The sequence below is a fragment of the Lachancea thermotolerans genome (assembly GCF_000142805.1).
Source record: "Lachancea thermotolerans CBS 6340 chromosome H complete sequence".
In the NCBI taxonomy this organism is placed as follows: Eukaryota; Fungi; Ascomycota; class Saccharomycetes; order Saccharomycetales; family Saccharomycetaceae; genus Lachancea; species Lachancea thermotolerans.
This window is the reverse complement of record NC_013084.1, coordinates 300,050-326,282: the sequence shown is the minus strand read 5'-3', so window position 1 is coordinate 326,282 and position 26,233 is coordinate 300,050. Positions and strand designations below refer to the sequence as shown.

The 26,233-nt window shown below is 48.3% G+C and overlaps 10 protein-coding genes across 10 annotated transcripts, besides 1 other annotated feature; 5 read left to right on the top strand and 5 right to left on the bottom strand.

Annotated features, from left to right (window-relative positions):
- Positions 1–361: 361 nt before the first annotated feature.
- Positions 362–2,818, bottom strand: KLTH0H03564g (transient receptor potential ion channel family protein; the record flags this gene model as incomplete). Its single annotated transcript, XM_002555990.1, has 1 exon — positions 362–2,818. The coding sequence occupies one exon, from the start codon at positions 2,816–2,818 to the stop codon at positions 362–364; it is 2,457 nt and encodes an 818-aa protein (XP_002556036.1).
- A 471-nt stretch (positions 2,819–3,289) lies between these two features.
- On the bottom strand, positions 3,290–6,259 carry KLTH0H03542g (KLTH0H03542p; the record flags this gene model as incomplete). The annotated part of the gene is made up of 1 exon (XM_002555989.1): positions 3,290–6,259. The coding sequence occupies one exon, from the start codon at positions 6,257–6,259 to the stop codon at positions 3,290–3,292; it is 2,970 nt and encodes a 989-aa protein (XP_002556035.1).
- A 598-nt stretch (positions 6,260–6,857) lies between these two features.
- On the bottom strand, positions 6,858–8,852 carry FMP40 (Fmp40p; the record flags this gene model as incomplete). The annotated part of the gene is made up of 1 exon (XM_002555988.1): positions 6,858–8,852. One exon carries the CDS (start codon positions 8,850–8,852, stop codon positions 6,858–6,860), a length of 1,995 nt encoding a protein of 664 aa, XP_002556034.1.
- Positions 8,853–9,228: 376 nt separating this feature from the next.
- HOT1 (Hot1p) lies at positions 9,229–11,223 on the top strand (the record flags this gene model as incomplete). The annotated part of the gene is made up of 1 exon (XM_002555987.1): positions 9,229–11,223. One exon carries the CDS (start codon positions 9,229–9,231, stop codon positions 11,221–11,223), a length of 1,995 nt encoding a protein of 664 aa, XP_002556033.1.
- A 1,004-nt stretch (positions 11,224–12,227) lies between these two features.
- DDR48 (DNA damage-responsive protein 48) lies at positions 12,228–13,706 on the top strand (the record flags this gene model as incomplete). The annotated part of the gene is made up of 1 exon (XM_002555986.1): positions 12,228–13,706. The coding sequence occupies one exon, from the start codon at positions 12,228–12,230 to the stop codon at positions 13,704–13,706; it is 1,479 nt and encodes a 492-aa protein (XP_002556032.1).
- A 342-nt stretch (positions 13,707–14,048) lies between these two features.
- Positions 14,049–14,420, bottom strand: KLTH0H03454g (KLTH0H03454p; the record flags this gene model as incomplete). The annotated part of the gene is made up of 1 exon (XM_002555985.1): positions 14,049–14,420. The coding sequence occupies one exon, from the start codon at positions 14,418–14,420 to the stop codon at positions 14,049–14,051; it is 372 nt and encodes a 123-aa protein (XP_002556031.1).
- Positions 14,421–15,431: 1,011 nt separating this feature from the next.
- KLTH0H03432g (KLTH0H03432p) lies at positions 15,432–15,857 on the top strand (the record flags this gene model as incomplete). Its single annotated transcript, XM_002555984.1, has 1 exon — positions 15,432–15,857. The coding sequence occupies one exon, from the start codon at positions 15,432–15,434 to the stop codon at positions 15,855–15,857; it is 426 nt and encodes a 141-aa protein (XP_002556030.1).
- Positions 15,858–16,339: 482 nt separating this feature from the next.
- Positions 16,340–20,752, top strand: ECM5 (Ecm5p; the record flags this gene model as incomplete). Its single annotated transcript, XM_002555983.1, has 1 exon — positions 16,340–20,752. One exon carries the CDS (start codon positions 16,340–16,342, stop codon positions 20,750–20,752), a length of 4,413 nt encoding a protein of 1,470 aa, XP_002556029.1.
- Positions 20,753–20,967: 215 nt separating this feature from the next.
- On the top strand, positions 20,968–22,473 carry KLTH0H03388g (cation diffusion facilitator family transporter; the record flags this gene model as incomplete). Its single annotated transcript, XM_002555982.1, has 1 exon — positions 20,968–22,473. One exon carries the CDS (start codon positions 20,968–20,970, stop codon positions 22,471–22,473), a length of 1,506 nt encoding a protein of 501 aa, XP_002556028.1.
- Positions 22,474–22,679: 206 nt separating this feature from the next.
- On the bottom strand, positions 22,680–23,126 carry CHP1 (ribosome-associated Tef1p biogenesis chaperone CHP1; the record flags this gene model as incomplete). Its single annotated transcript, XM_002555981.1, has 1 exon — positions 22,680–23,126. One exon carries the CDS (start codon positions 23,124–23,126, stop codon positions 22,680–22,682), a length of 447 nt encoding a protein of 148 aa, XP_002556027.1.
- A 534-nt stretch (positions 23,127–23,660) lies between these two features.
- Positions 23,661–25,637: a repeat region (DNA transposon of KLTH part of the newly discovered ROVER DNA transposon family of the Kluyveromyces:degenerate copy).
- Positions 25,638–26,233: the final 596 nt, after the last annotated feature.

Below are 26,233 nucleotides of genomic sequence, written 5' to 3'. Positions count from 1 at the left end.
AGTACATATCAAGAGCTTCAAAGCTAGCCAGATTCTACGACCAAAAGCTAACATCAGACGCAAGTGAACAACAATCCTTCCTAACGCTAAGTAATGTGACATCTGTTATGAAGTCGTAGAAGCCGTCTCATTCGTCTTATTAAACGGGACCAACTAAGAATAGAGCCATATAAACATCATTAGTTCGTGCAGCCTGCAGAAATAGAAACTTTTTTCGTCATTATAACGCCTTCCGGCGTATTCATATTATACACATACGTTCAAGGACGTAACAAAAAAAGTTCCGCCATTTTGAACCTAAAAACCGCATTTAGTCCGCGATTTCAAGAACTGAGAGGACCCAAACCTCATAAGTTCACTTTTACAATCTATTGTAGTATGACCCATCGTTTGTGAACAAATCCGTTGAGGAAGTGGCGTTGGCAGTGGCTGCAACGTTGACGGAGTCCATGCTCTCGTCTCGTCCGAATTCAACACTGCCGCTATGTGGAGCTTGATAATTGTCCGTGTCGACAAGAGGAGCATCATCCTCTTGCGCTAGTGTTTCAAGTTTGCTGTTTTCAACAGCGTTAGAGCCTATTAATCCATTTTTAGACTCTGATTGTTGCCGGCTGTGTACACCTGGGTAATCCCGTTTGACAACAGGTGCTGAGGACGTTGATGGTTCCCGTGAGAGAGAAGTGACAGGCGCGTCATCGGTGTTTGCCAATTTCCTGGCCCTGGATGAAGTAGACTTGGTTGACTTTGTTCTTTTGAATGAAAGCTTACGCTTCAGTTTCTCCGCCAAGGTTAAGCGAGTGGCATCTTCCTGATCGTCGGAGTTGGAACGCGAGCCTGTCAGTTTTTCGTCAGAGTAATCCAAGCCTGACACGCTTTGTTCTTTTTGTAACTTTTGTTGATTGTAGAGCTCTTCTTCCCAGTTCTCATCATGATTCTTCGCTGTGTTACCAAGAGCCATCAGTTCCGCGGCAACCGACTTGTTGATTTTTCCATGGCTGTCTGAAACTCTCTGGAAAGAGGTTCTGTCGTCCTTAGCTGGCTTGAATCTCAGGTCTGGGTTTTTTGAGAAAATGACCATACAGACGAAGATCAATATCAATATCAAAAGGATCAATGAAAACGCAGCGTTCATAATAAAAAAGACCCATCCCATAATAGACGAGACTCTTCCAGGTTGTCCAAACAGGTCGGAGAAGAATAAAAACAAAAAGGAGTTTACCAATGTAACCGTTGTGATCAAAATGTTAACAATGTTTGTTGGACGGTCAAAGTAGGGCTGGAATTTGATCAAGACAACAAAATAAGCTAAGTCAATGATAAAAATAGCCAATGCCTGCGTTTTCCCTGAAGCCTGGCAAAAGGATATGAATATGGACTTTAGGAGAATGTAGACCAAAATAACACAATTCCACCAATAGCGTTTAGCACTAAACATAGTGTAAAAAAACCCATATTTGTCGAGGACTCTCTGGTCTCCATAAAGAATGGCGGCTGGATTCTTGCGCTGCTCCACAGATAACCTCGCAAATGAGATTGTGCGATACGCAGCCCAGAGCATTAACCCAAGCGATTGTATTAGGAACAGGACAGCAATAACGATCAGAGCAGGAGAATCATTTTGTGTGAACTCCCAAAAACTCAATAGGGTCAGTTGGGTGAAACCGATGTAAATATAACGCAAAAGGGAACCCTTGAGAATAACTCTCCAGTTATGCCTAAAAGCCCAAAACCTCGTATTACGGATCCATCCGGCTTTAATACAGAGATCAATTGCGTACTTTGATGCAATGATAAATCCAGCGAGAAAGTATCCACAGAGCACGAAAAACGTAAAACCAGTGCATACGACAGAAGTGTTTTCGATGTTGGATGTGTACGCTAATCTTTTAATACCTCTGAGAATCATAACATTAGAGTTTCCAATAATAGTATCTGCATTACGCTTGAAGACCGGAGGAGCCCTGATACTCTCCAGCCCCCTTTGAATTCCTTCCAAGCTTCTTTGGACCAGAACCGAAATAGTCTTCGATGTCAAGTATAAAGAAGGATTGCCGCCAGTTGATTGCACAAACCATCTGAAAATTCTCTGCATGAAACTGATACGGATCAGCCCCATTGACCAGATGATATTTTCAGACCAAGCAGCGGCAATGGGGGGCATACGATGGACGTGTTCCATAGACACGACAGCCACAGATTGAAAGTAAAGGAAAAGGGACATAGTGTTGGCCGAAATGTGAGAAGCCGCGTTGGAGTTTCCAAAAGTCGAGAGTACTGCCGAGCACAATAGCCCGATGCCTGCTATAACGGCGGTAGCCCACTTCACACCTGTTTGAGAAACAGTTTTACCATTGGAGAAAAATGCTTGGATGCAGGCGAGAGTTTGAGACTTGTCAGTCGATTTATAGATGTTCATACGAACAAATGCATCAATATCTGGAACTTGGTAAGCGATTCCAGGAATTTGTTTCGCCAGACTCTCAGATATGTATTCAATGGACTCCACTTGGACGTTACCGGGGCGCAGGGGACAGAACTGCTTCCAGCTCAGAGAACACAGGTCAATGTTTCTACTAATAATCTTAAATCCGTATGCGTAAACGTCAACTTCCGCGTAAATGTAGTCATTGATTTCAGTCACCATATCCAAGCTGTAGTGCAACGACCGGTCGTCTGGGTCGAACACCACGCTGAAGCCAGATGCTGTGAGCTGCGAGTTCTGCATACATGCCACCAAGGAGGACGCAACAAGCTTGCGCTTCGCGACGACCAAGTGCGCGATGTTGAGGGCTAGAAGAATAGCCGAGAAAATTCTCATGGGGCTGGTGGGTATTTCTTGTTTGAAAACTAGGTTTTAAAGCCAATTTTGGTTCGAAGCACGATTGAATCAAAAAAAAAAGTTGGGATATCACTCAACAGTCACTAAACAAGCCCCTTAAGCTATGTTCTTTCAGCACGTGTGGTCCTCGGTTCGTTATAGCAGAGAAGCAAATGTTCAAGCTCACTACCTTTCGCTGCTGATCGATGGCGTGTACGGGGCTGTATCACGATGGGTTTAAATTTCGCCTTGCAGTGGTTAACTACTAAAAATGTCAAACTGAAAACGTAGCGTATAATAATTTAATACGGATGATGCCATAATTCAGAGAAGATCCGACGCGAAATCAATCGCTCGGGTAACTGGCCGCGTAAAAAAGACGCGATGCCTGGGCCAACAACCCGTAAAGGGAAGTACTTTCGAGTTCTGATTCCGACTTCGGCGCTTCTAACTCGAGGAACAAAGTATAATTTAAAGCAAGGCTCTAATAGAATTATCGGAAGGGGAAATCAAGATTCTGGCATCTGTCAATTGGATTTCTCTTGGCCAGCACTTGGTCATCACGTCATAAAAGTCGTCGATATAGAATGCTTCTAGCTGCCACTTTTGTTGAACTCTACGCAGTTCGGGCATACTGGATGAAGCAAGGCATGATTCGTACTCCTCGGGTTTCATGACTGCCTCAATTACGTCCGGTCTATTAGACAGCGGTAGAAGAACCCTCTCCATGCCGAAAAGCTGTGCTCCTAATAGCTTTTCTCTGACGCCACCAATGGGAAGGACTTTGCCTCTTAGGGTTATCTCGCCAGTTAGACACAGTTTTGGAGACACAGGTTTATTTAACGCTGCGGATATTAGCGCAAGAGCTATGGCCACCCCTGCGCTGGGGCCATCCTTGGAAACAGCCCCCATTGGAACATGGATGTGCCATTCGGAATTGAGAAAGTCATTGAATGCCTGGGAAGGTAACCCATGAATAATTTTCCGTTCACTCAACGATTTGACAAGGGTGGTGGCAATCTCTATAGATTCGTTCAACACCTTGCCTAAATTGCCTGTAGTTCGGATGCGTGGGCCGCTAGAATTGCCTTGCAATTTCCCCATCTTAACCATTTCAAACACCAAAACGTTCCCTGTCCCATCAGACCCGTAAGCAAGTCCATTTACAACGCCACACTTGTCGGCGAATTTTATTTTCTTGACCAGTTCCCTCGAGATTGGGTGTAAAGGAAATCCGATATACTTAAGAAGCTCTTGAGATGTAACAATTTTGTGCTCGCTTTCGTGACTTTGGACATATTCAACAACTTTTCCACGCACTATACTTGCAATTTGCCTCTCAAGACCCCGCACGCCCGGTTCCCTTGTGTATTCAAGGACGAGATCATCCCATGCTTCTTTCGTCAGCTCGACTTTGATACTAGCCTTATCTAGGCCATTAAGCTGAATCTGTTTTGGAAGCAGGAATTTGAGGCCAATATTGAGCTTCTCTTTTGGAGTGTATCCTGGAATTTCTATAACTTCCATACGATTCAATAATGGCGCTGAGATTCCTGTTAGGTTGTTGGCAGTACAAAAAAACAGGACGTTGGACAGGTCCACCGGAAATCCGACATAGTGATCGGTGAAAGTCGAGTTTTGCTCTGGATCTAGAACCTCCAAAAGCGCCGCACCCGGATCTCCATTCAAACCAGCGCCACGATTGCCACCTGCTTGGACGCTCAAAACTTTGTCAATTTCATCTAACAAAATAAAGGGCGCCATTGAGCCACTCTTGCGTAGCGCATTAATGATGAGGCCACACATCGAGCCAACGTAGGTTCTTCTGTGGCCCCTTATTTCAGCTTCGTTGTGAATGCCGCCCAGCGATATTCTGTGGAATCTTCGATTTAACACACCAGCAATTGATTTGGCAATAGACGTCTTTCCTACTCCTGGCGGGCCAACTAGCAACATGATAGGTGGCTTTGCCTTGGAGCCTTCATTCTTGAAGTCAACGTTGAGCTTCAGGACTGATAGGTATTCAATCAATCGCTTCTTAACATCAAGGAGGCCATAATGATCATTATCAAGCTTCTTTTTGCACTCTTCCAAATCAATGTTACTTTTGCTAACGTCTTTCGCCTTGAACGGTATGTCCATTATTGTATCAAAGTATCCTCTCAGAACATTATATTCGGAGCTTTGAGGCGTTAGTCGCTCGAGCCTTCTGAAGTCTTTCTTTAACATTTTCAAACCATCAGGGTGGACCTCGCTAATTTCTAGGTTATCTATAAAAGCACCAATTGTCTTCAAGTCTTCATCTTCATCACCGTTCTCCTTCTCGACTTTATCAGCTCCAACTCGTGCTCCTGAAGGAGGGCCACTTTTAGGATTTCTTATGAACCTTGAACCTTTTTTAGGTTCTTCAATAAATCCTCGCAAGGCGCTGAGTTGGAGAGCTACAAAAGCAGCCTTGTCTCCTGGCGAAAAATCTTGAACCTTAGCTTCAAAAAACTTGAAGCCGTCGCGCAAGCTTGCAAGTAAAGCAACTAAATCATGAATGGTTGCATCAAGCTCTTTCGCTCTTTCTAGGGGATCCTCTAACTCAAGGCACCTAAGGCGCTGTTTGTTTGTCACAGGTAAAACAGCCACTGTCATGTCAATTAGAGAAAAGATCGCGTCTTTCTGATTTCCTGGTTTGTGCACTTCAAGACTTTGGTATAGTTCAAACAGTAATTTCCAAGATTTAGAAAAGCTGCCTTTGCTCAATAGTATGAAAAGGGTATTGGAAAGCGGGGAGAGCAGAAAAAATCGCTCTGAGTTTCCGGACTGAAGGCGAACGGCATTCCTGTAAGTCGCACGGAAACTATCAAATGCGGACGTGATATTTGTAAAGTTGTTTTGCAACTGCTTCACGAGTTTTCCACAGCTTTCAGGACTTAATGAAGTGAGATATGGTCCGTCGTCCAAGACCAAGAGTTTGCTGATCCAAAGACGGTTTTGTAAATTGATTTCAGGGTCCTTAATGATTGCGCGCCTCACTCCTTTCAAGCAGAATGTGACGAGCTCTCCTTCAGCCAAGATCTCCTCGAGTATCGAGACGCAGCCTCGGGTATAATTTGTTTGAACTGTTGGCAACAGGCAGATGTATATTTGAGATCTGTTACTAACCTTCAACTTCTCGTCTATACATTGAAACGAACTGCGGACCTCGGACTTTGAGGTTTGCTTGTTCTTCTTCGGGCCTCTGAGTAGTTCCTTGCCCTTTGAAAGCTCGTAGGAGCTTATATCGACAAATTCTTGAAGGTCTTGCAGCATCGCCGCAGCCTTATCTTTAGGGATACTAATTCGGTATCGAACGCCGGGAAGAGGAACAACAGAAGGAGTGACCTGTGGGAGAAGGCATGGGAGTTCTAGATAGTTTGCGGTTTGTTCCTTGCGCTTGGACAGGAACTGCATCGAATCGGTTGTTTAAGTTTATTTAAGCTGTGTTGTCTCTGAAATTCCAAAACCCTTAAATGATAATGCGAATTCCACAGTTTACGAACATCAATAAAAATTGGAGATACAAAGAAAGTCACAAGCAAGGTAGGCGTTCCACGTCAAAAGACACTTATTCCAGGCACGTAGCTCCTTCTGCTTCTGTTGAACTGTTTTGGTCAACATTAGGCCTCCAGATGCCTAATTTGGCCGTCCTGGGGTATAAATAATCATCTCAGGTAAGTTAAAACAACCGCTAAGGTTCTATGTTTTGTTGCATGGAATCTGTGTAGTACACGGCTCAGAAGAGTATCGGCGTCGTAAGTCATCTCGGGTTTTATCTAATTTTTCCGAATATGACCTTTTTAATGTTTTAACTACTTGAGTTGAATATTAACATCTATGACGCAGACTGCAGCAGAAATGTAAAAGAATAACTTTTCGATGCACCTGACATTATCGCCATTGCTGTCGCTGAAGCTGAGATCACCATTATTAGTTTAGTCCCTAGCTAATTTGATGTTTAGGAAACAAAAGCCTCTTTTGTAGAGAAATATGGTCTACATATCAATCTATTTTAACTAGAACAGGTGAGCTGCTTCATAAACTTGTCATCATCATCTCCATGAGTGGTCCAGTCTTGAACAACTTCAGGTCTCAAGTTGTCTTCCCACTTGTCAGAGTCGTAGGGGTTAACGCTCATGCTATACAGCTTTTGCAAAAGGGAGGTATCAACTTCTGCTTGAGGATCATTTAAGCGTTCTTTTTGGTTTTCAGTGAGGTCGTCAACAACTTGTTCAAGGATGTATGCCCTTGGAGTGAAAAGCGGGTTAACCTTCTTGGCAATCTCAGACCGAGAGTTGCTTTCGGATGGTACCAAGGAAACAAAGTCGTCAATCCATGTGTTGAGCTTCTCTGCACATTCAACAAGCTGGCGCGTCTCACCAGAATCTGAGTCAGGTCTACCAGCCAAATGCTTTTCCAGCTTCTGTATTTGAGCATTCGAGAAAAACACCTCAAGAAGATCGGGTTCAATGAGTTCAAAGCCCCCGCCTCGTTCTGTTTTGAAAGGCCCGCTGTACCCTTGCAGCTTGACAAAAAAGTTATTATAGTCAACCTGAGTAACATAGAGGACCTGGAGAAGAGGCTCCAAGATGGCATTGTTGAATTCTCGGACTTTTTCAGCTATTGACCCCAAATTAGCACTTGTGAAAACCTTTGGAATGTTCAGCTCGATGCCAAGTCTCTTCGCCATCAAGTCAGTGTATTTTACGGTGAACCTGAACTTGTATTCGTTGCTAGCTGAGGCGATGACAGAGTTTGCTCTCGACACTATGTCTTTCTCCATTGCTTCATCAACAGCAGCAAGTCCTTCTGCAACTATCTTTTCAACGTGCGCGGGTCCAGCACCAATCAGAGTAGTCATCGACTGGGCAAATTTTGTAAGATTCCACCAAATCGCAGTTGGTTGGTTAGCATAAGAATACCGCGATTCAACATCGTCATGGTTAGGCGTGTATTGGGGCTGGAACTTATCCATTATACTGAAAGGTCCAAAATCCATCGCCAAGCCCATAATTGAAGTGTTGTCAGTATTTAGAACACCATTAAGGAAACCATACGTCTGCCAATAGGCCACAGACTCAGCATTTAGATTAACCACATGTCTGAAGAACAGCTCATACTTAGTATTGCTCTCTAAGCGTTCCTGCTCCTTCGGCTCAGTGCCTATTTCGTCTTCTTTATCAGGAAAGAAGTCATGCTTGAAACTTTCCGGGTCAAGGTGGGCTGGGAATTCTTTTCCTCCTTCAAAAACGTCGTTGATACAGAAGTCGGCGAGTTTAACCAAACTGCCATGGTCTTGGCGCCAGCGGCAAAGGTCAAAATTTCCAAGACGAATCCAACTAGGGGCGTATCGGCAGTACATAGCACATGGCTCATACATGGCGCGCCTAGCCTTGGTTTGGGGAAGCGCAGTGAGTTGCAAAGCTCTGGTGGAGGGAACGCCAATATGATGCAGGGCCTCGGAGATGATAAACTCACGAAGGCTGGACCGAAGCACTGCTTTACCATCTGCAAACCGCGAGAATGGAGTTAATCCGGAGCCTTTAAGCTGCAGCGTCTGCATCGACCCGTGTTTATCAGGGAGATCGAAAAGATTTGTTACGCGGCCGTCACCCAGCTGCCCCGCGAACTGCCCAAACTGAAAGCCTGCGTATGCCATACTATACGGGAAAATGCCTTCCGACTCATCGCAGTAGATTCTTTGTCCAGTCAGGATTGCAACCAAATCTTGGCTCATTTCGAGCTGCAAATCGTCCAGCGCCTTTTTTGAGGTCAGCAATGGCTTGTAATGAGGCCGTTTCTCTGGCACTGTATAAGCGAAATGCGCCCGCTGTGAGACTAGCCTGGGCGTATGAAAGACTTTTCGATGTTCTTCTTCATCCTGGCGTTCTTCTATCTCGATCGCCTTACCTACTGACGGAACTAACTGATCTGAAAGTAGTTTCTGAACAAACCTGGAAGTCCCAGACTCCTTCAGCGCCACAAGTACGGTTCTAGCTTCTGGCATGAATGTGTATTGCACAACTTGAAGTAAGGGTTGGTTCAGCTAATAGCTTAGGACATCCCTGATATTCACGATGACTATTTGAACCTTTTATGGAAGCGGTCGCGATGAGCAAAGAGCTCCATAGTGGTTGCGTTTATAGTGATCCCAACGGTACGGAGCCGTGACGTTTTTTTGCACGTGCTCGTTATATGATTCTTTATAAGTATTCGTACTTATTGAGGAAAGCCTAAGTCACGTGAAAAACGTAATCGAAGAAGCATCCGTGCATACGCTCTAGCACGGTAAAGCACCTATCAAAGTCTTGACGGCGCTGCAGGCGATGATGTAGGCAAGGACTACAGTGGCCACTGACCCCGGGACTAAGCAGGAACTTCGAATGGGCAGTTCAGCACCTGCTATGGCGAACGGAAATCAGGCGTCAGAAGTACGAGGCTCGCTTTCGAACGACGCGCTGAACCTCGGGCTCAACTTAGCTCTTCCAGCAGATACACACGACACCGCGAAAACAGTGGGAACCGTTAGCGGTTCATCACTAGCAGACATACTTGGATCCAACGCTACGCCACAGGCTGGCGGGGAAAATGGCCACGCCTCAGGAACCAGCAATGCGACGCCAGCAAGCGCGCTGAACGAACCAACGCACGCACAGATACACAGTGCTTCTCCGGCGCAAAACGCCGGGATTGGGCCACAGCGTTATGGAATTATACAACAAGTCTCCGGCAGTTCTGAGCTGGGTACCGGGAACTCGACCACGACAAGTGTGCAGATTTGCCAGAGAATGGACGAGGTGAGCGCACGGATGATAGCAATGGAGGAAATGTTCAACAAGCTGTACTTTAAAATCAACGAGCAAGAGGCAACTATACAGCACCTCAGGTTGCAGAGCGAGGCATTTCTCACAAGCATATTGAGCGAGGTTCGTCAAGTGAACCACAACATGCCCATCCTTGACAACCCAGATGACAACGAGAAGGATGGATTTGTTACAGATCTGCTGAATTCCATCACGAATGTCTCATCCAACTACTTAAAGAAGGTCAATACCAAGCACAGCCAGAAGTACAAGCGCCAACGACAGTCAATGGGCGGGGCTGGCGCTGCGAGCACAGACAAACCCTCGAAAGATGCGTTTGGTGAGGCTGCGACTAGTTCTTCGACCCGTGCCATAAACGGAACTGCAGGCGTCGCTCCTAACAATGGTGCCTCAGCAGGACAAGCCAACCTGGCTGCGCAGAGCTCGAAACGAGCAGCTCCCGACTCGGAGCACAGCAAAACGCACAATTCCAGCTTCGCGGAAAGTGGCGGCCAGACGGGGCAGCAACTGGTTCAGGAAAGCCACTCCTACCCAGTTTCTGAAGCTTCTCAACTGCCCCTGCCGCATTATTTAACCCAACAGTCCTTTACGTTGAATCCAAACGGCATCAAGAGGAGGAGAGCGAACACCGCGACTAAACCATCCTTTAGCCAAAGTCATCAAGACATCTCGTCTCTAAACGGGATAGGCTCCATGAGCTTGCCCAACTTGACCCTGGAAAATCTGACGCGCAAAAACCAGCCTCATTCATTGGGCTTCAATGTAAACTCTGACCACAACGTTTCTGCAGGAGCCAGGCTTCGACACAGGAATATCGAAATTCAAGTTGGCTCAGACAACGTGGATTCGCATGAGCTGGATCTAGATTCTTCTGAAGACGAGGAAGGATACCAAGAGGACGACGAGGACCGTAATAGCGACAGATCGGCCGAGGCCGCGGACGCAGGACGCAGCTATGGCGCGAGGGGCAATGTAATCAATGCTGCTGAAGAGGCAGAGGATGAAACTGAAAGTTACGGAGGCTTGTTCGAACCGCGCAACCGCAGCCCAGGGCAGCAGATACACCAGCGACGTGAAGACCGTCGTAATTTCGACCGCGGCCGCCCTGTGCGAGCACCGGGCCCTACGGAGCAGCCGCTGAAAGCTACACAGGTAAACGCGGAGACCAAGACTGCCGCAGCTCCCCGCAGTGGGGGCCCAGCCGCAGATGAACATCACACTCGGCTGAGGGAGCGGGACCTGAATTACACGCTGCTCAAGGCGCCCGCCAACGTCCGTGCTATTTGGCAAGAATACATAGAGGGCATCGACGGCCAGCCTGCTGTCAAGTTCCTCGAGGAGGTCTACGGCAACAAGTGGCGGCTGAAGAAAAACGTCAAAACGTTTGCACGACGCAAGCGCCTTTACAAGTTTATCATCAACGGGATCAAACACGGCCGCAGCGCGGACGATATGATAAAGATCCTCGAGGATAAGCGCATATACAAAAACGAGCACGGGGAGGTCAAGAAGCGAACCATAGGCTGGCTCCAGCAGAGCCTCAGTGGCATTTAGCGCCACGCCTCTCTTTTGCACCGTGCAATCACCAGGCAAGTGCTCCCAACAATCACTCTAGACGACAACATGCACATAGCTACTTACAATAATATTCCCTATCTTTACTACCGCACCCGCTGCGCATTGAGCACGGGCCAGAGTCGCCAAGGTGTTGGGCCACAAGAATTCCGGAAGGCCGCCTGTAGCTGCATGGTTATAGCAAGCCTTCGGTGCGCGCCCAGATCAGCCACCCGGTGATGCGATGAATATCAAACTTACAGCGTACACGCTCTGTGCCGCTTCCTGAGTATTTAGCCACGTTGCTACTTTGTAATACTCCTGCGCTAGCTCAACGTGGCCTTTGTGGACGGCTGTGAGGCGCAACTCTAGCCCGTATTTTGCGAGTTGCGCGGGCTTCGGTACGCAACTACGGATTCGCAGCGGATTCGCAGCTCCCTCTAAAGTAAAAATTCTCTTATGTCATACAGCGTTCTGCATATCCCGAGCATGGAAAGAATTCGTGCAGGAAAAAATACCCGGCTTGGCAAGGTGAGAATTAGCTTTAACGAGCTAATCGAGACAGACGGCCGGGAAAAATGTGACTGGAGAAGAGTGTTTCAGGCGCCACAGCAGCAAACGGAGATGAGGGCGCAGCCTTAAGCATCTGTCCGAGAGTTCTCAACTCTTTCTCTTTGTTAGCATGAGTTTAGGTCTGTCTCCGTGGCGTCTCAATCTCCGCAGGCGAAAAAAGGCGCATGCAGACGCGACATTCCCAGCGCTCGGGACGGTCAGCATAAGCGAGGTTGCTATGACGTTTCATGTTCCAGAAGGGAAAGGAGTCTGGAAGATCAGCAGCGAGGCCACAGTTGACCTAGCGCATTCCCTCGCGCCCCTATTGGGGTGCGGGAGCCGAACGGGGAAGTGTGTTAGGATCGCGTAGACACTATAAAAGGGGCGTATTGGATCAGAGCATAGGATCCAACGTGCTTCGTTTGAATCATAAACGCATTGATCAATCAAAAATGGGTTTTCTAGACAAAGTAAAGGATTTCGCCGGCAACAACAACGACGACAACGGGAACAGTGGTTCTAACGACAACAACTTGTTCTCGAAGGCCGAGCGCGCTATTGGTCAGGACAACGTGGACAAAATCAGAAACAAGGTCGGCGGAGACAACTATGACAAATTCGAGAAGACTGTGAGAGACAAGTTCTCCAACACTTCCATCAATGATGACAACAATTCGAGCTCGTACGGCAACAGCAACAACGACGACTCGTACGGCAACAATAACAACTCGAGCTCGTACGGTAACAACAACAACGACGACTCCTACGGCAACAACAACAACGACGACTCGTACGGCAACAACAACAACAACAACAACAACAACTCGAGCTCGTACGGCAACAGCAACGACGACGACTCGTACGGCAACAATAACAACTCGAGCTCGTACGGTAACAACAACAACGACGACTCCTACGGCAACAACAACTCGAGTTCGTACGGCAACGGCAACAACAATTCGAGCTCCTTCGGAAACAAGTCTAGCTACGGTAGCAACTCCTACGGCGACGACAACAACGACTCGTATGGTAGCAAGAAGGACAAGAATGACAAGAAGGACAACAAGTCCAGCTACGGCAGCAGCTCTTACGGTGACGACAGCAACGACACCTACGGTAGCAAGAAAGACAACAACACTAGCTCCTACGGCAACAGCTCCTACGGTGATGACAACAACGACTCCTACGGAAGCAAGAAGGACAACAACTCTAGCTCTTATGGCAACAGCTCCTACGGTGACGACAACAACGACTCCTACAGAAGCAAGAAGGACAAGAAGGACAACAAGTCTAGCTACGGTAGCAGCTCCTACGGTGACGACAACACCGACACCTACGGTAGCAAGAAGGAAAACAACTCTAGCTCTTACGGCAACAGCTCCTACGGTGACGACAGCAATGACACCTACGGTAGCAAGAAGGACAAGAAGGACAACAACACTAGCTCCTACGGCAACAGCTCCTACGGCGACGACAGCAACGACTCCTACGGAAGCAAGAAGGACAAGAAGGACAAGAAGTCTAGCTCTTACGGCAACAGCTCCTACGGCAACGACAACAGCACCAGTTCGTACGGTAACGACAACAAGTCCAGCTCCTACGGCAACGACAACAGCACCAGTTCGTACGGCAACGACAACAACACCAGTTCATACGGCAAGAAGTCCAGCTACGGCAACGACAACAACACTAGCTCCTACGGCAACAGCTCCTACGGCAACGACAACAACACTAGCTCCTACGGCAACGACAACAAGTCCAGCTCCTACGGCAACGACTCCTACGGAAACAACAACAGCAACAACAACAACAGCAACAACAACAACAACAGCTCCTACGGTAACAATACCAGCTCCTACGGCGACGACTCCTACGGCGGCAACTCTGACTCTTACGGAAACAACTCCAATTCTTACAACAACGATTACTGATTGAATCTTCAATATACGTCTTATATATACCCTATAACTATAGCCTCGCAATCGCATCTCGTTTCCTCACGCGTATTACACGCGCTGCCGCGCAGAATCCCAGCTCCAGACCTGCCGGGTGGCTGGCTTGATCCCCGCGGGCGTTTCTCCCTTGGCATCCCCATCTGGCATATTTTCCGGGGTCACGCCCCGGTCCCACGGCTTTTCTGAGGTGCGCTCACGTAGATTTCTCTATGTATAGTGCGGGTACATCAAAATCACCCGAATTCCAGTGCGAAGACGGGAGGGCGGAAAACTACATTGTGTAATGTCGAATCACCAAAGCCGCGCAAGTGTGCGCGACTAGTTTGTTGCGTTGGCCGCGGGGTCCGCGCCGGAGCCGGTCTCGGCGCCCGCATCGGCGGCCGCGTTGTCCGAGCCGCCACGTGCGTGCGAGACCATGTGCGAGTGCGCCAAGTCCCGCGATCCGTTGGACGCGAGATCGCTGCTTGACGCCCCGGGGCTGTCGTCGCCCGAGCTATCGCCGCCGCTGGATAGCGCTGACGAGCCAGGCCCGGCGCCGTCGTCGGCGCCGGTCATGCGCCTAGACATGCTTCCGCTGCCGCCGCTGGCGTCGCGCGGCCCGTGTGACATGTACAGGTCGCGCAGCTTCTCCGGCACCGCGGACGACGAGCCGCTGAGCCGCTGGCGCGCCCGCTCAAACAGGTCTGACATGACGTAGAGCTGTCGGCTGCTGTATTTCTTTTTGTTTCAGGTGCTTCTCTCCAGGCAAGAAACTTCCAGGCTAAAACTTGATGAGGCCACGGGCCTATCTTTGTGGATCTTAAACTATCTTCTCGAAGTGCTCGTCCTTTGTACCGCTAACACCTACCGCTGCACACGTGTTGTGAGGAGGCGCCCCTGCAGGTCGAAGTTTAGGCGAATCCCGCGCGTGAACGAGATATTTGTCTTCTTCTTCTACCTGAATCTCGACCTGCTGTGACAGTCGATGCGACTTTATGTTCTTCTGCCGGGTTCGTGGTGGCGGGATCGATCGCACAGAAGAAACGAGAAGAGAAACGAGTCGTGCCGGGTAGGAATGAGTCGATAGTTGGGTGATGAATGGGAGGTCCCTGTACACGGGCCTTGAGTTTCCCGGGTGACCTTGCGTCATCGGCCGCAGAACGACAGCTCCTGGAAAAGAAACGCTGGCTGCGAGGGAGCTGAGAGGAAAAGCGGGCCCGGGGCGCGTGCCGAGCGGGATTCTTCGCCCGTGGAAAAAGAAACGCCGCTGCCACCGCCGCAGTGGCGGTGGCGGTGACGGTGGCGGCCTCTGCGGAAGGATACATTTTCTTATCCCCTCGTTGCCACGCGCAACGTGGGGTGTACTCCACTACTACGGATCTTGGCGAGCCGGCCCGGCTGGTCGCGGGGTTTGACCCCCAACTAAAGAAGGGCTACCACGCCCAGCAACGTGCTCCCCTGGAAGCTCGCGTCCAGGCCACGTCCAGGCCGCGTCCAGGCCGCGTCCAGGCCGCGTCCAAAGCTGGGGTTTCCGCGCACTTTGCACCGGCGGGGGCGCGCGAGGGGAGAAGCGCGGCACGCGCCGGGGTAATTGCTCCTACACAAAACGCTATATAAGGGGTGCGGCGCGCGCCCGCTCTGGTGTGTCTCTTGGGCCTTCTTCCGTCTCCCAAAGAAGCACATCGTATAGCGTGCACCACATATCCCTTTAAATCAGCAACAATGTCCAACATTATTCACAAGATGTCCGAGAAGATCACGGGCCACGATCACCATGACGACGAGCGCGACGAGCGGGGCAACACTCTGTCGTCCGAGCAACGCCAGCAGCGCGAGCAGGGCATGCCCTTCACGGAGCACAATGACCCAGAACAGCGCGCAATCCCCTCGCAGCGCGTGGGCGGCGGCATGCAGAGTGAGCGCAGCAAGCTCGGCGGCTACCAGCAGCAGCAGCACGACCTGGGCGGGTCCGGCGGCGACTTCGGCCAGACGCGGTCGATGCCCGAGGAGCAGATGCCTGGCGCGGTGAGAGGCGGGTCGGACCTGAACGCGGAGGACTGGGACGACGAGGACGAGGCGGACGACGAGGGTCGCGGAACGCGGCGCGGGGGAGATTACTCGGACGAGTTCCAGAAGCGGTACTGGTGAGCGCGCAGGCGGCCGGCGCGTCTGGCGCGCGGGCCCTCAAGGTTAGTTATGTATGAGTTATGTATGAAATGACATGGATATGGCAAAGAGGGCGGTCGCGGGTGTCGCGTGGCACGGAGCATGTGGTCACGGTGTACGGGACAGGGGTCACGTGCGTCGAGATCGGGACGGCAGTCACTTATTGAGTAGTCGCGTGGGTACAGGTCACGTGCGGGTGCCCCGATTTTGGCGTATGCAAGTGTGCTCGCGCACCGGCGTCGCGACCCAAGCCTGCGCCATGTGAAGAGCATCAGCCTCGCTGCCTGTCTCCCCGCGGCCACCTCTCATCTCATGCCGCGCTCGCGCCGCGTCTCGCCCTTGTTCTTTTGCCTGTTCTCGTGCCGGCTTCCATAAGCTCTCTCTCTCTCTCACACAGCGAAAAAAATCCAGACGATCTCATCCGCACCGCACGCATCTCGTCAAGCGCACACCCACCAGGCCCCATGACTCTCGAGCCCCTACCCCACATGCCACCCGTCGGCAAGTGGCAGCCGAGCACGGGCTCGAACGCGCCGCTCGCTGCTGCGCTGCCGCTGGCCGCCGGCAAAACGCTCCCAACCACCAGCCGCTTCAAGAGCTCGCTCGAGGCCACGCCTTCGCCTCTCAGCCTCGACCAGCACAGCCCGCATCTCTACACCCAGCACAGGATCCGGCCCAACGCGCCCTTCGACATAGCACACATCAAGTCCAAGAGGCTTGTGCAGACGCCCGAGCCCGCGTGCCAGACGCTGAAAACCGACTCAGGCTGGTCCTACACGCTCGAATCCGGGTCCGTGCCCTGCTTTCGCATCCCGCGGTCCGAGATCCCAGACCCCATCACGTTTTACCACCAGATCGAAGATGTGGGACGCCAATATGGCGCGGTCAAGCTTCAGATCATCCAGAGCTCGCCCGCTCCCGTTACGCCCTTTGCACTAAACACTGAGCTTTTCTGGTTCAAGGCCAGGAGACAATCCCTATGCTCTTTCCAAGAAGAAACCCGGCGCAAGCTCGATCTGCACCGCAGGCTCTACAAATACCACTCGTCGCGCAAGAGCGACACCGGGCGCCAGCTGTTCTCGAAAATTCCTAGCATAGACAAAAGGCCGCTGGACCTCTACCGTTTGCGCGAGTGCGTCCAGCTACGAGGCGGCTTCCAAGAGGTCTGCCACAAGAAGCTCTGGGCCCAGATCGGCAGGGAACTTGGCTACTCCGGCAGAATCATGAGCTCTTTGTCTACGTCGCTCAGGTCCGCATATCTCAAGGTGTTTTCAGAATTCGACAAAGAAGAAGAGCGACAGAGAGCTTCTGCCTCCGCGGCAACCACCACGGTGCCCACCAAGATCCACATTATCCTTCCTTCCTCCACGGAAGACAACCACCGTGACCCCAGCTCTAAGAAAAGGTCACTCAATGAGGCTTCTATTTCGCTCGAAAATGCTGTAAAAAAGCACAAGGCGTCTAAAGTCCAAGCCTATCAAGTTGCTGGCTCAGCTGCTGAATTCTCAAGATTGCGGGACATTCTGAGATACAAAGGTTTCTTCACCAACTTCGAAAACCTTACTGAGCCTCGCAAGGGTCTTACAAAACCATCGCCATCCACCCTGCCAGGCTACCAATTCACTTTCTGGAAAAGCTCCTCTGAGATATATGACAGGTCAGCGCATGAAACGCGAAACGCCCCCATTTACAACCTGCGACAATATTATGAAAAAGCGCAAAAGCACTTTGATAGTGTTGCAGCGCTTTACCAGCAGCGGTCATCGCTTGTTCTCGAAAAATCAGATTCCGTGAATCTCCGCGACTTTGAGAAACTATTTTTCGATATTCTATCTGATGAATCAGCGTGCTGCAACGTTGATACTGGCATCAACCTGCCTTCCTCAGTGCACGGCTCTGGTTTCCCCACTGTGTCAAAGAGCACCACAAACGGTCTTGACACAACCAGCGCATGGAACCTTAACAATATCCCTCTTTCTTCCGACTCCGTGCTTCAATTCATGGACGCTGACTTTGGTAGCCACTTGGACACTCGCCTCGATCTTGGAATGCTCTTTTCTGTGAAAGGTTGGTCGATCGAAGACAACTTTTTACCCAACATTGACTACCACCATGCAGGCTCTTCCAAGCTATGGTATGTAGTGCCACCTGAAGATATGAAAAGGTTCGAAAGCTTGGTTGAAACATCAAAGAAAAACCAACAAAGTCCTGGCCCGGAGGTATCAAATGATCCGGTAGATAAGTCTTTTCTGAACTCGGAGGTATACCAATGCTATCTAGACACATGCCCACAGCACCAAGTGTCAACTCTCCCTCCAAGAATTAACACGCATACTATAGGTCAATTTCGCGAAGTCACAGCCTGCACCCTTCCCGATGATTGGCAATTTCATCCTGAGAAGCTCAAGGCTAACTCTATCAAAGTCTTAAGAATTGTCCAAGATCCGGGCTGCTATATTCTCAAATTCCCGAGAACGTATTCAACTAGTATATCCTGCGGATTTAGCATATCAGAGAATGCACTTTTTGCTCCCGCATCGTGGCTCGAATCGGCGCTGGAAAGCGAGAAATGGCTTTCTAGAAACGGGTTGCTTCCAGCGATCCAAACATTTCAGCTCCTCTTCAATATTGTCAAGGAATCGGGAGATAAAAAACTTGCCTCAAAGGCTCGATTACTCTTGACAGGCCTCGCATCCGAAGAGCTTGCGGCTAGAGAAGAACTGGCAAGACGCTTGAGTGATCGCTTCACTATCGAAAGTAATGTTTTTGACTTCATCTCTGATCAAACTCTCGAACCCACCGGCGCTTCTAAAGTTCTCCTGACCAGCGCAAAAGATTGTTTTACACTTTCCCTTCGGCAGTTTCTAGATAATCTTACTTGCAAGGAAGAGAAGCTGCTCATTTTTGGGCGTGACTTACAGCAGGACGGCATTAGCATCTCTCTACATGAATTTTATTCTAACGAAGAGCTTGAGGCTTTACTTCAGGAAGATCACGCTTGCACAGCTGCAGCTGCAATATTCTCGGAGAAGGACGCGTCGCAGGGGCAAGTTGAGAAACCCGACCGTGATGTTCTTGTTTCGTATGATAGTTTGGTGAATGAAGAACTCAAAGGCCAGCGCGTTCCTTTGGCCAAGATAAATCTGTTCTGTGAAGCACTTTCCCAAGAATCGAACTCACAGGCTCACCAACTTAGAAGAAGTTTGAAGAATGCTCGAAGCACCGCTTCAAGGTGCAACCAAATGCTGGCTAAAATCAATAAAGAGAAGCGCGGGATGAAGTTTCAGGGCTTTGGTCGCGGTTTTGCTTTGAAAGAATTGGCCGCCGCACCCTTCCACTATACCGTGGCTGAGCTTCACAATCTTTATCTGGAACTCGAAGGATCATCAATTGCTTTCCCCGAAATGTCTAAAGTGTTCGAGTTATGTCACTGCGTTGAATCGTTTCAACTGGATGCTCAAAATGCAATAAAAATTAACGATCTGAGTCGTATGAAGGAGACGTACCTACAGGGCTGGTCGTTGGGCATACGTTCCAAATACCATGACCTTCTAGCTCGCAAAATCTGTGAGGAAATGTGGCTTTCAACTTATGAAAAAACAATTATTGAGCATGAAATCATCAAAGAGGATGAACTGGGATACTATACTCCTAGCTATTTGTTGCCCTACCTCAAGTATGGCATAAAATTTGTGAGCGACGCGCTCCACAGAGAGAAGCTGGAGCAGGTTCGTAACACTATACTACTCTCTCAAGAAACAGGATATGAGTTAGGACAGCTTTTCAAGAAAAAGTCTAGCAAAATCCCGGTTGATCGGCTCTCTAGTATTCTTGATACACTTCGTCAGTATCCTTTTCTGGTGGAACCTCGTCTACGAGAAACCCTAGAAGCTATAATGGACACCTTCGGGAAACACAGAGAAGGCATGTCGTCTTCTTTCGACAAGCTGGACGTTAATCATGAACATTATCGATTAATAGCTGGAAGCGTAAATGCTAGACCACTGTTCGAACTCAATTTGATAGGCAAATTCGATGGCTCATGCGATGATAAACGCTTAACATTATCTGAAGTACCCAACAGATCGATTTTCTCAAAACATATAAAAGATTGCAGGTTATGGCTTCAGAAAGTTAACAAACTTGTTCTCCGAAAACCTTTATGGGCAAAAATTCATAGCTCAACCCAGCTGTGCTTTGCCAACAATGGAGATAAATTAACCACAAAATCTCAGCCTGATGAGGAGCCTGTCTATTGTTTTTGTCGGCAGGGAGACTCTGGAAGCAAAATGGTAGCTTGCGAGGTTTGTGGAGAATGGTACCATGCAACTTGTATCAACAAGGGCAAATGGTCCTTGGTTAGCAATGAGAACACTGTTTTTGTGTGCCCCATTTGCTGCCCTTCTAATTTTCCAGACTTCGGTCTTGTAGACTTTAGCCAGATTGAGAGTATGGCCATGGCATCCCTCAAACTGAAAGTTATCCCCGATCGCCGGTTTTTTGGCCAGTTCTTTGAAATATTCAAAATGTCGGCATCTTTCAAACACACTATGAGCTGCGATCTTTTGAAAAAAGACGGCGCACTACGTGGCGACCTTTCAATGGCCCAAATAAAGTTTTACTTGAGAAAACTTGTTGGCGCTGGGGTTAGAATGCCTAGAGAAATTAGCGCGCTACAAAGAGCATGTCAGGAGCATGATGCTAACGTTATGTTAAAATTCGCGCAGCGTAACATTAAAGTTGTGACAGGTTACGAAGCTACCGGATCTCGAGAGGCGTCAGAAGCTCAGCCTGACCAAGTCGTTATCAAAAGTGAGGGTGCAATGGTGATATCACCAGAAATTAAACCAGAGGGAAACAGTGATATGATGCAATGAGCTTAGACAGTCAAAAGCACCACAGTCAACCACTTGTTAACATAAACAATACGTTGTTGCATCACGCTTGGTACACTTGTATATAAATCATTTGTAACAATTTTTAACATACTTTTGCATTATTATGTCACGTCATTTATTTAACCTTTTATATTGTATTTCTTGGTGCATTCTGATACAGTCATCAAAGGCATCGAGAGAAACAAAAGGCAGACATGATAAAGCCTAGCGCATATCCTGTTGGTTTGCAATTCTACCACAACATCGGAAAGTCAAGGTGCAGGCAGCTGGTCTGGAATCTGTGCTTCCACCAACGCTCAATTCACAACTCCAGTCGCCGCTTAATAAACGAAGGTAAGAAGGGTGGCATTGGCAAGACCGACGCAGAAAGGCGGCTCGAAAAGCAAGCCAAGTTTCAAGACTTGTCAGATGCTTTCGAGGAATCAAGGCACATCCACATGAAAGAATCTGAAACTGAACAGAATGACACTTTACACCTAGGTTCCATGCTTTATCGAGAAGCAGGTCACACTCACTCACATGCTTCAAGTCAAAGCAACCCACTACTGAAAATGAGTCGAAAAGAATTTAAAAAGAACCCTGGCGTGAGAATTACGTGGATCGGCCTGTGGATTAATGTCGGCTTGGCGCTTGGAAAATTCGCCGGCGCTATCATGTTTCACTCACAGGCGTTGATAGCAGACTCCGTACATGCACTGTCTGATTTGGTCTCAGACTTTTTAACTTTAGCATCTGTGAAGCTGTCTTCAAAACAACCAACTGCTGAATATCCTGGAGGCTATGGTAAAATTGAAACCCTAGGCTCTCTCTCAGTATCTGCAATTTTGGCCTTCGCAGGACTTTCTATTGGTTGGAGCTCGCTTTGTGCTATCGCTGCTCCATTACTTCCCCACGCTGTGCTGGATGTTGTTTCTACTTTTTCCCACTCTCATTCACACGGTGGACCAACCGATGTCGCTAACATTAATGCTGCATGGATAGCGGGTGGGTCAATTATCATAAAAGAATGGATTTTTAACGCTACCAAGAAAGTTGCAATTGAGACAAACTCTAATGTACTCCTTGCTAACGCCTGGCACCACCGAGTTGACTCTTTGACTTCATTGGTGGCGCTTGTTACTATTTCTTCTGGATACTTTTTCAATATTCAATCTCTGGACGCAGTTGGTGGTCTTTTAGTTTCTGCACTGGTTGTGAAGACTGGAGCCGATGGCATGATAGGTGCTATGAAGGAGCTAGTTGATCGAGCGGTGGCTGGTGATGATCCTCGCTACGTTACAGTGAAAGATAACACACAGGAGATTTTGCGTAAACTGATTTCTAATAACAACGCAAAAAAACCCTACGGGCTTAAGAACCTGACAGTTTTGTCTTCAGGTCCCGAAATGCATGCTAAGATGACCCTGGAAGTTCCGCTACAGAGATGGGAGAACGTTTTGACTATTAAAGAATTTGAAATTGTGACAGACCATTTGCGTAAAACATTGCGGGAAAATATACCAACTTTACGCAATATTGACATAGATTACGTTGAAGAGAGACCACCTCTTTCGCCTGAACAATTGAAGGAAATTGAGAATCAGAAGAAGTTGGGTCAGTTTCCTACACCTCAGAACGAGTCAGCGAGCGATGGTCCGCTCCCCAGCGGGCACACTCATTCCCACTTTGGGCTTGGAAGTGGCCATACACACAAGCATTAGGCGAATATGATAACTGTTATGATGTTTTATCTGATTAGTACGTAGTAACGAATTTTGAGATATGAGCTTTTATATCAGCTTGCATCAGGTGCGATCCTGCGAGCTGGGCGGTGTAACAGCGGTAGAGCGAGAGTTCGAGAACTCAGACCCTAATTGCCTTTTAGTATACATATTAAATGACAAGAGTTCAAGGGGATGAACGCTTTTTATTGACCTGCGGCCCAGTCGTTGAGTTTGCTCTTGTTTCTGGCAATTTCGAAGGCATAGAACTGCAGTCTCACTACGAAACAAGTAGTGAATTGGCCGTACTCAGCAGAGGCATCTGTTCTTAGAAGAGTACCGAAGTTAAAGTCGTCCACTTTCTTTTCAAAAAGCTTAATGAATTTTCTCCATCTTTCCTTAGCCTCTTTCGTTTTCAGCTCTTCCTCAGTGAACTTGGCAAGTCTGGATAGATCTTTGTATTCTGGGAAGTGCTCTTGAAATTTCTCATAGATTTCGTCATCGAACTTAGTGAGACGTAACTTCGAGCCCGGGACCTTGCTGATCAGGTTCCAGTATGTCTCAGCTTGTTCCACGGCTAGAACGGCGAACTGCTTTTCCATATCTTCCAAGTTCTCAGCGGTTTCTGCATTGAAGGTGTTAGGTGCCGACATGATTTCTAGTGGTTCGGATAACTACTACCAAATGGCTTATTGCTGGGGCTATGATGGCCAAATTCACCGCTGACTTCCAGAAAATTTCTTATACTTCGGATAGAAATATCGTTAACAGTGATACTATCATGTGATAGATAGTCAAGTGATTGGTAGGTATTACCCGCATATATCACTTGATCTCAACTATGTTACCTCATGTGCTCGTCACGTGGATTCAATGGAGACTGAGTATCTCAAATGAGAAGAGAACTATTGGGGATCCCTCTCTGCAGTGAAACTAATACTTCCTTTATTATGGCATTTGTCATGTTGAACATGTTCCCATTCCTTAGCCGATTTTCTAGACAGGATGATGTGCACCCCAACCTTCAATGGAGCTAGTTGCCTTCGGTCCCTGTGCGCTTCGTTTGTCTAGCTGTCGTCAAATTCTGATAGGCCATGATCTTCGAGAAAAACGGCTTCACCTCCCGACGATTCATCCGACACACCGCCTGAAAAGTTAGGATCAAGTGCCGGCCCGTCGAAGAAACCGAAATTCGTAAACCTGTCCCGGAGCACCATCAGTGATTTGAAGTTTTTATTTTCTGGACAATTTTTGTCTTCTTTCATTACATCCACCGCTGAAGAAAAGCACCTCTGGATGCTACAAGTGCTCAGTCTTGTATAGAGCAGAGAAACGGAAAGTTCAAATAATACAGGATATTTTTGACGACGCTCATACCACCAAGCTATCGCGTCCTCCCTCGACTTTACAGAACATAAAGGTTCTTCTTGATAATTAAGCCATTCACTGGTCCTTCCCCGACTTCCAGCTTCTTCCTCGTTAACACTTCCGACACTTCCTTGTGAATCTCCGTTGGTAGATAAGCACCTTCTGTCAAAGTACATGCTGGATGATGCATGATACGGATTTTCGTCAGCCGAAGCTTGGTCTTGAATCACAGAGTTTTCACGATATTCTTCCAAAAATCTATTGAGAAACATTTGTGCTTCGATAGTCCTTTCGCTCGCCTCTTCCGGGCTCATCATCTTATAGATGGCGTCAGTTTTGGCGGATGGGTCAAGAATGACTGCCACATAATATAGCGGATTATTTCGAACGTGACCCATGAACTCTTGGTGCATGCAACCCGCAATTTGGAGTGCATCTAATACAATTTCCTTGTCCTCAGGCGCGAGACTCACAGATCCATTCAAACAGGAGAAATCATACCCAGCTCGGCTTTTTGCGACACGCGCCCCATTCAAAACTTTCGCGCACATTTTGTAGTAGCTCTCCAACAAGTAAGACGTCGGAACACCATTGGCAAGATGATCAGAGCCATCTTGCTGGAGCTTTGTGATCAAATCGTTAAAAATTGCAAATGTTTGCACGAAATACTCAAGAAGTTTTATTGCTCTGCTCTCAATATTAATACAGTTTTCAAGGTTTGAAGCTAGATCTTCTTGTCCGTTATTAATTAACTGGATGTACCAAGCTTCATATTGAGAGAAATTGTTGAAAAACGTGTTTAGCTGCGACCAGATGGAAGTCCATCGGTGCGAAGAGTTCACAGGAATGAAACGGATTTCTGGGATCTTTAAGCCAGCGTTTGTATGAGAAGAGGCCCCCGTAACCCTCGCAAAACTGTTGATCCTTTCGCAAGCATTTGAAAAAATCGGGCAGCCGAACAAAAGCTTTGTTCCTCTTTCCAGCTGAAGATTCAAGGCATAAATCATACAATAAATCTCGCGTGTTTTACCAAACATGCGGCGAGCGAACGGTTTTGGCGATCCAAATACCTTATAGACTAACGCTGAAAATAGCGATTCATTACAAGGGTTTTTAGCCATAGTTATCGTCGCAGTCATGTCTTTGAGCTCATACTTTTCTAAAACCAGTAAAAGGGTCTCACATAAGTGCTTGTCCGTAATCTTCTCAGTCCCCAAGCTGACGAAATCAATCAGGTGGGTGCTTTGAGCACAACCGGAGTTGTTCAAAAGGACCTTCGGAGTTTTTGCCTGCTGCAAAATGCTTTTATTCAAAAGGTTTGGTGCGAAAGATACCATGACGCCCAAAAATGACTCCCCGCCGGGGGAAATCCATATGTCAAATTGGATATTAGCAAATTGAGAGTTCCTCAAGTTCAAGCGCAGTGACCTGTTCATGTGTTTCTGATACAAGTGCAACTTCTTTACTAGTGTTGTGCTTGACTTGATACTAGAATTCGGAGAGCATCTGTCATTCCACTTGGCCCAGGACGCGGACTGAACAAGACTGAGGGGCAGGGCATGCTCGACAACCAGCATTAGTGTTTCGAGCTCTCCTATTTTCCTCCTATGCTCGTCTGCAACCCACTGGGACACCCGCAGCGATTCAAGCCTTCTGAAAGTGACGTTTCGCGGGGGCGTTTTCAAAACTTTCCCCTCTTTGGCCTTCCAAGCCGCTGGATGCAAGGCACGGACATGCTTGGCCATGTTCCCAGTGGACTCTCCTTCCGGATAGCGTTTGTCGCAGTGGAGACATCTGGCTTCCCTACGCCCGTTTAGAGTCTTCAGCTCGAAGAAAGAGCGAAGCGAAGATTTTAGCATCCACATGCTGCCGGATCTCCGGGTGCTTTGTGATTCGGAACTCGGGCCGCGTCCGTTGCTTAAGAGGCTGTCTCTCTCTTCTAGTCGGAACTCCCTTTGAACTTGGCTTGATGGGCGGCTATTTTGCAAGGGGTCCTCAGCGGGCGTGTTTTGGGCAGCGAGGGTAGCTGTGCCTGCAAAACTCATTCCCAAAGTTTTGTTGATAAAATCAAGATCTGAAGCGCTCGCTGAAGCTACAGCCTTGTGATATCTCGTGTACTTCTTTCGTCGGTTGAGGGAAGAGACATATAAATACCTTCAGAATAATCAAACAACGTGACTTGATGAAGAAACCGCGATTACGACGGATTCGGCAACATCTTAGGTACCAAGCGGATACTACATCAGCCCCAATTTCCCACAGTACCGGGAACTTGCCAACGCGCCTTTGCATATACAATGGTAGTTGCTGCTTAGCAAATGTTCAAGGGCGCTCAAGGTATTGGGCGACCCAGATCTCGTGACCGCTAAGATAAAGACTGAAAGTGCTTGGC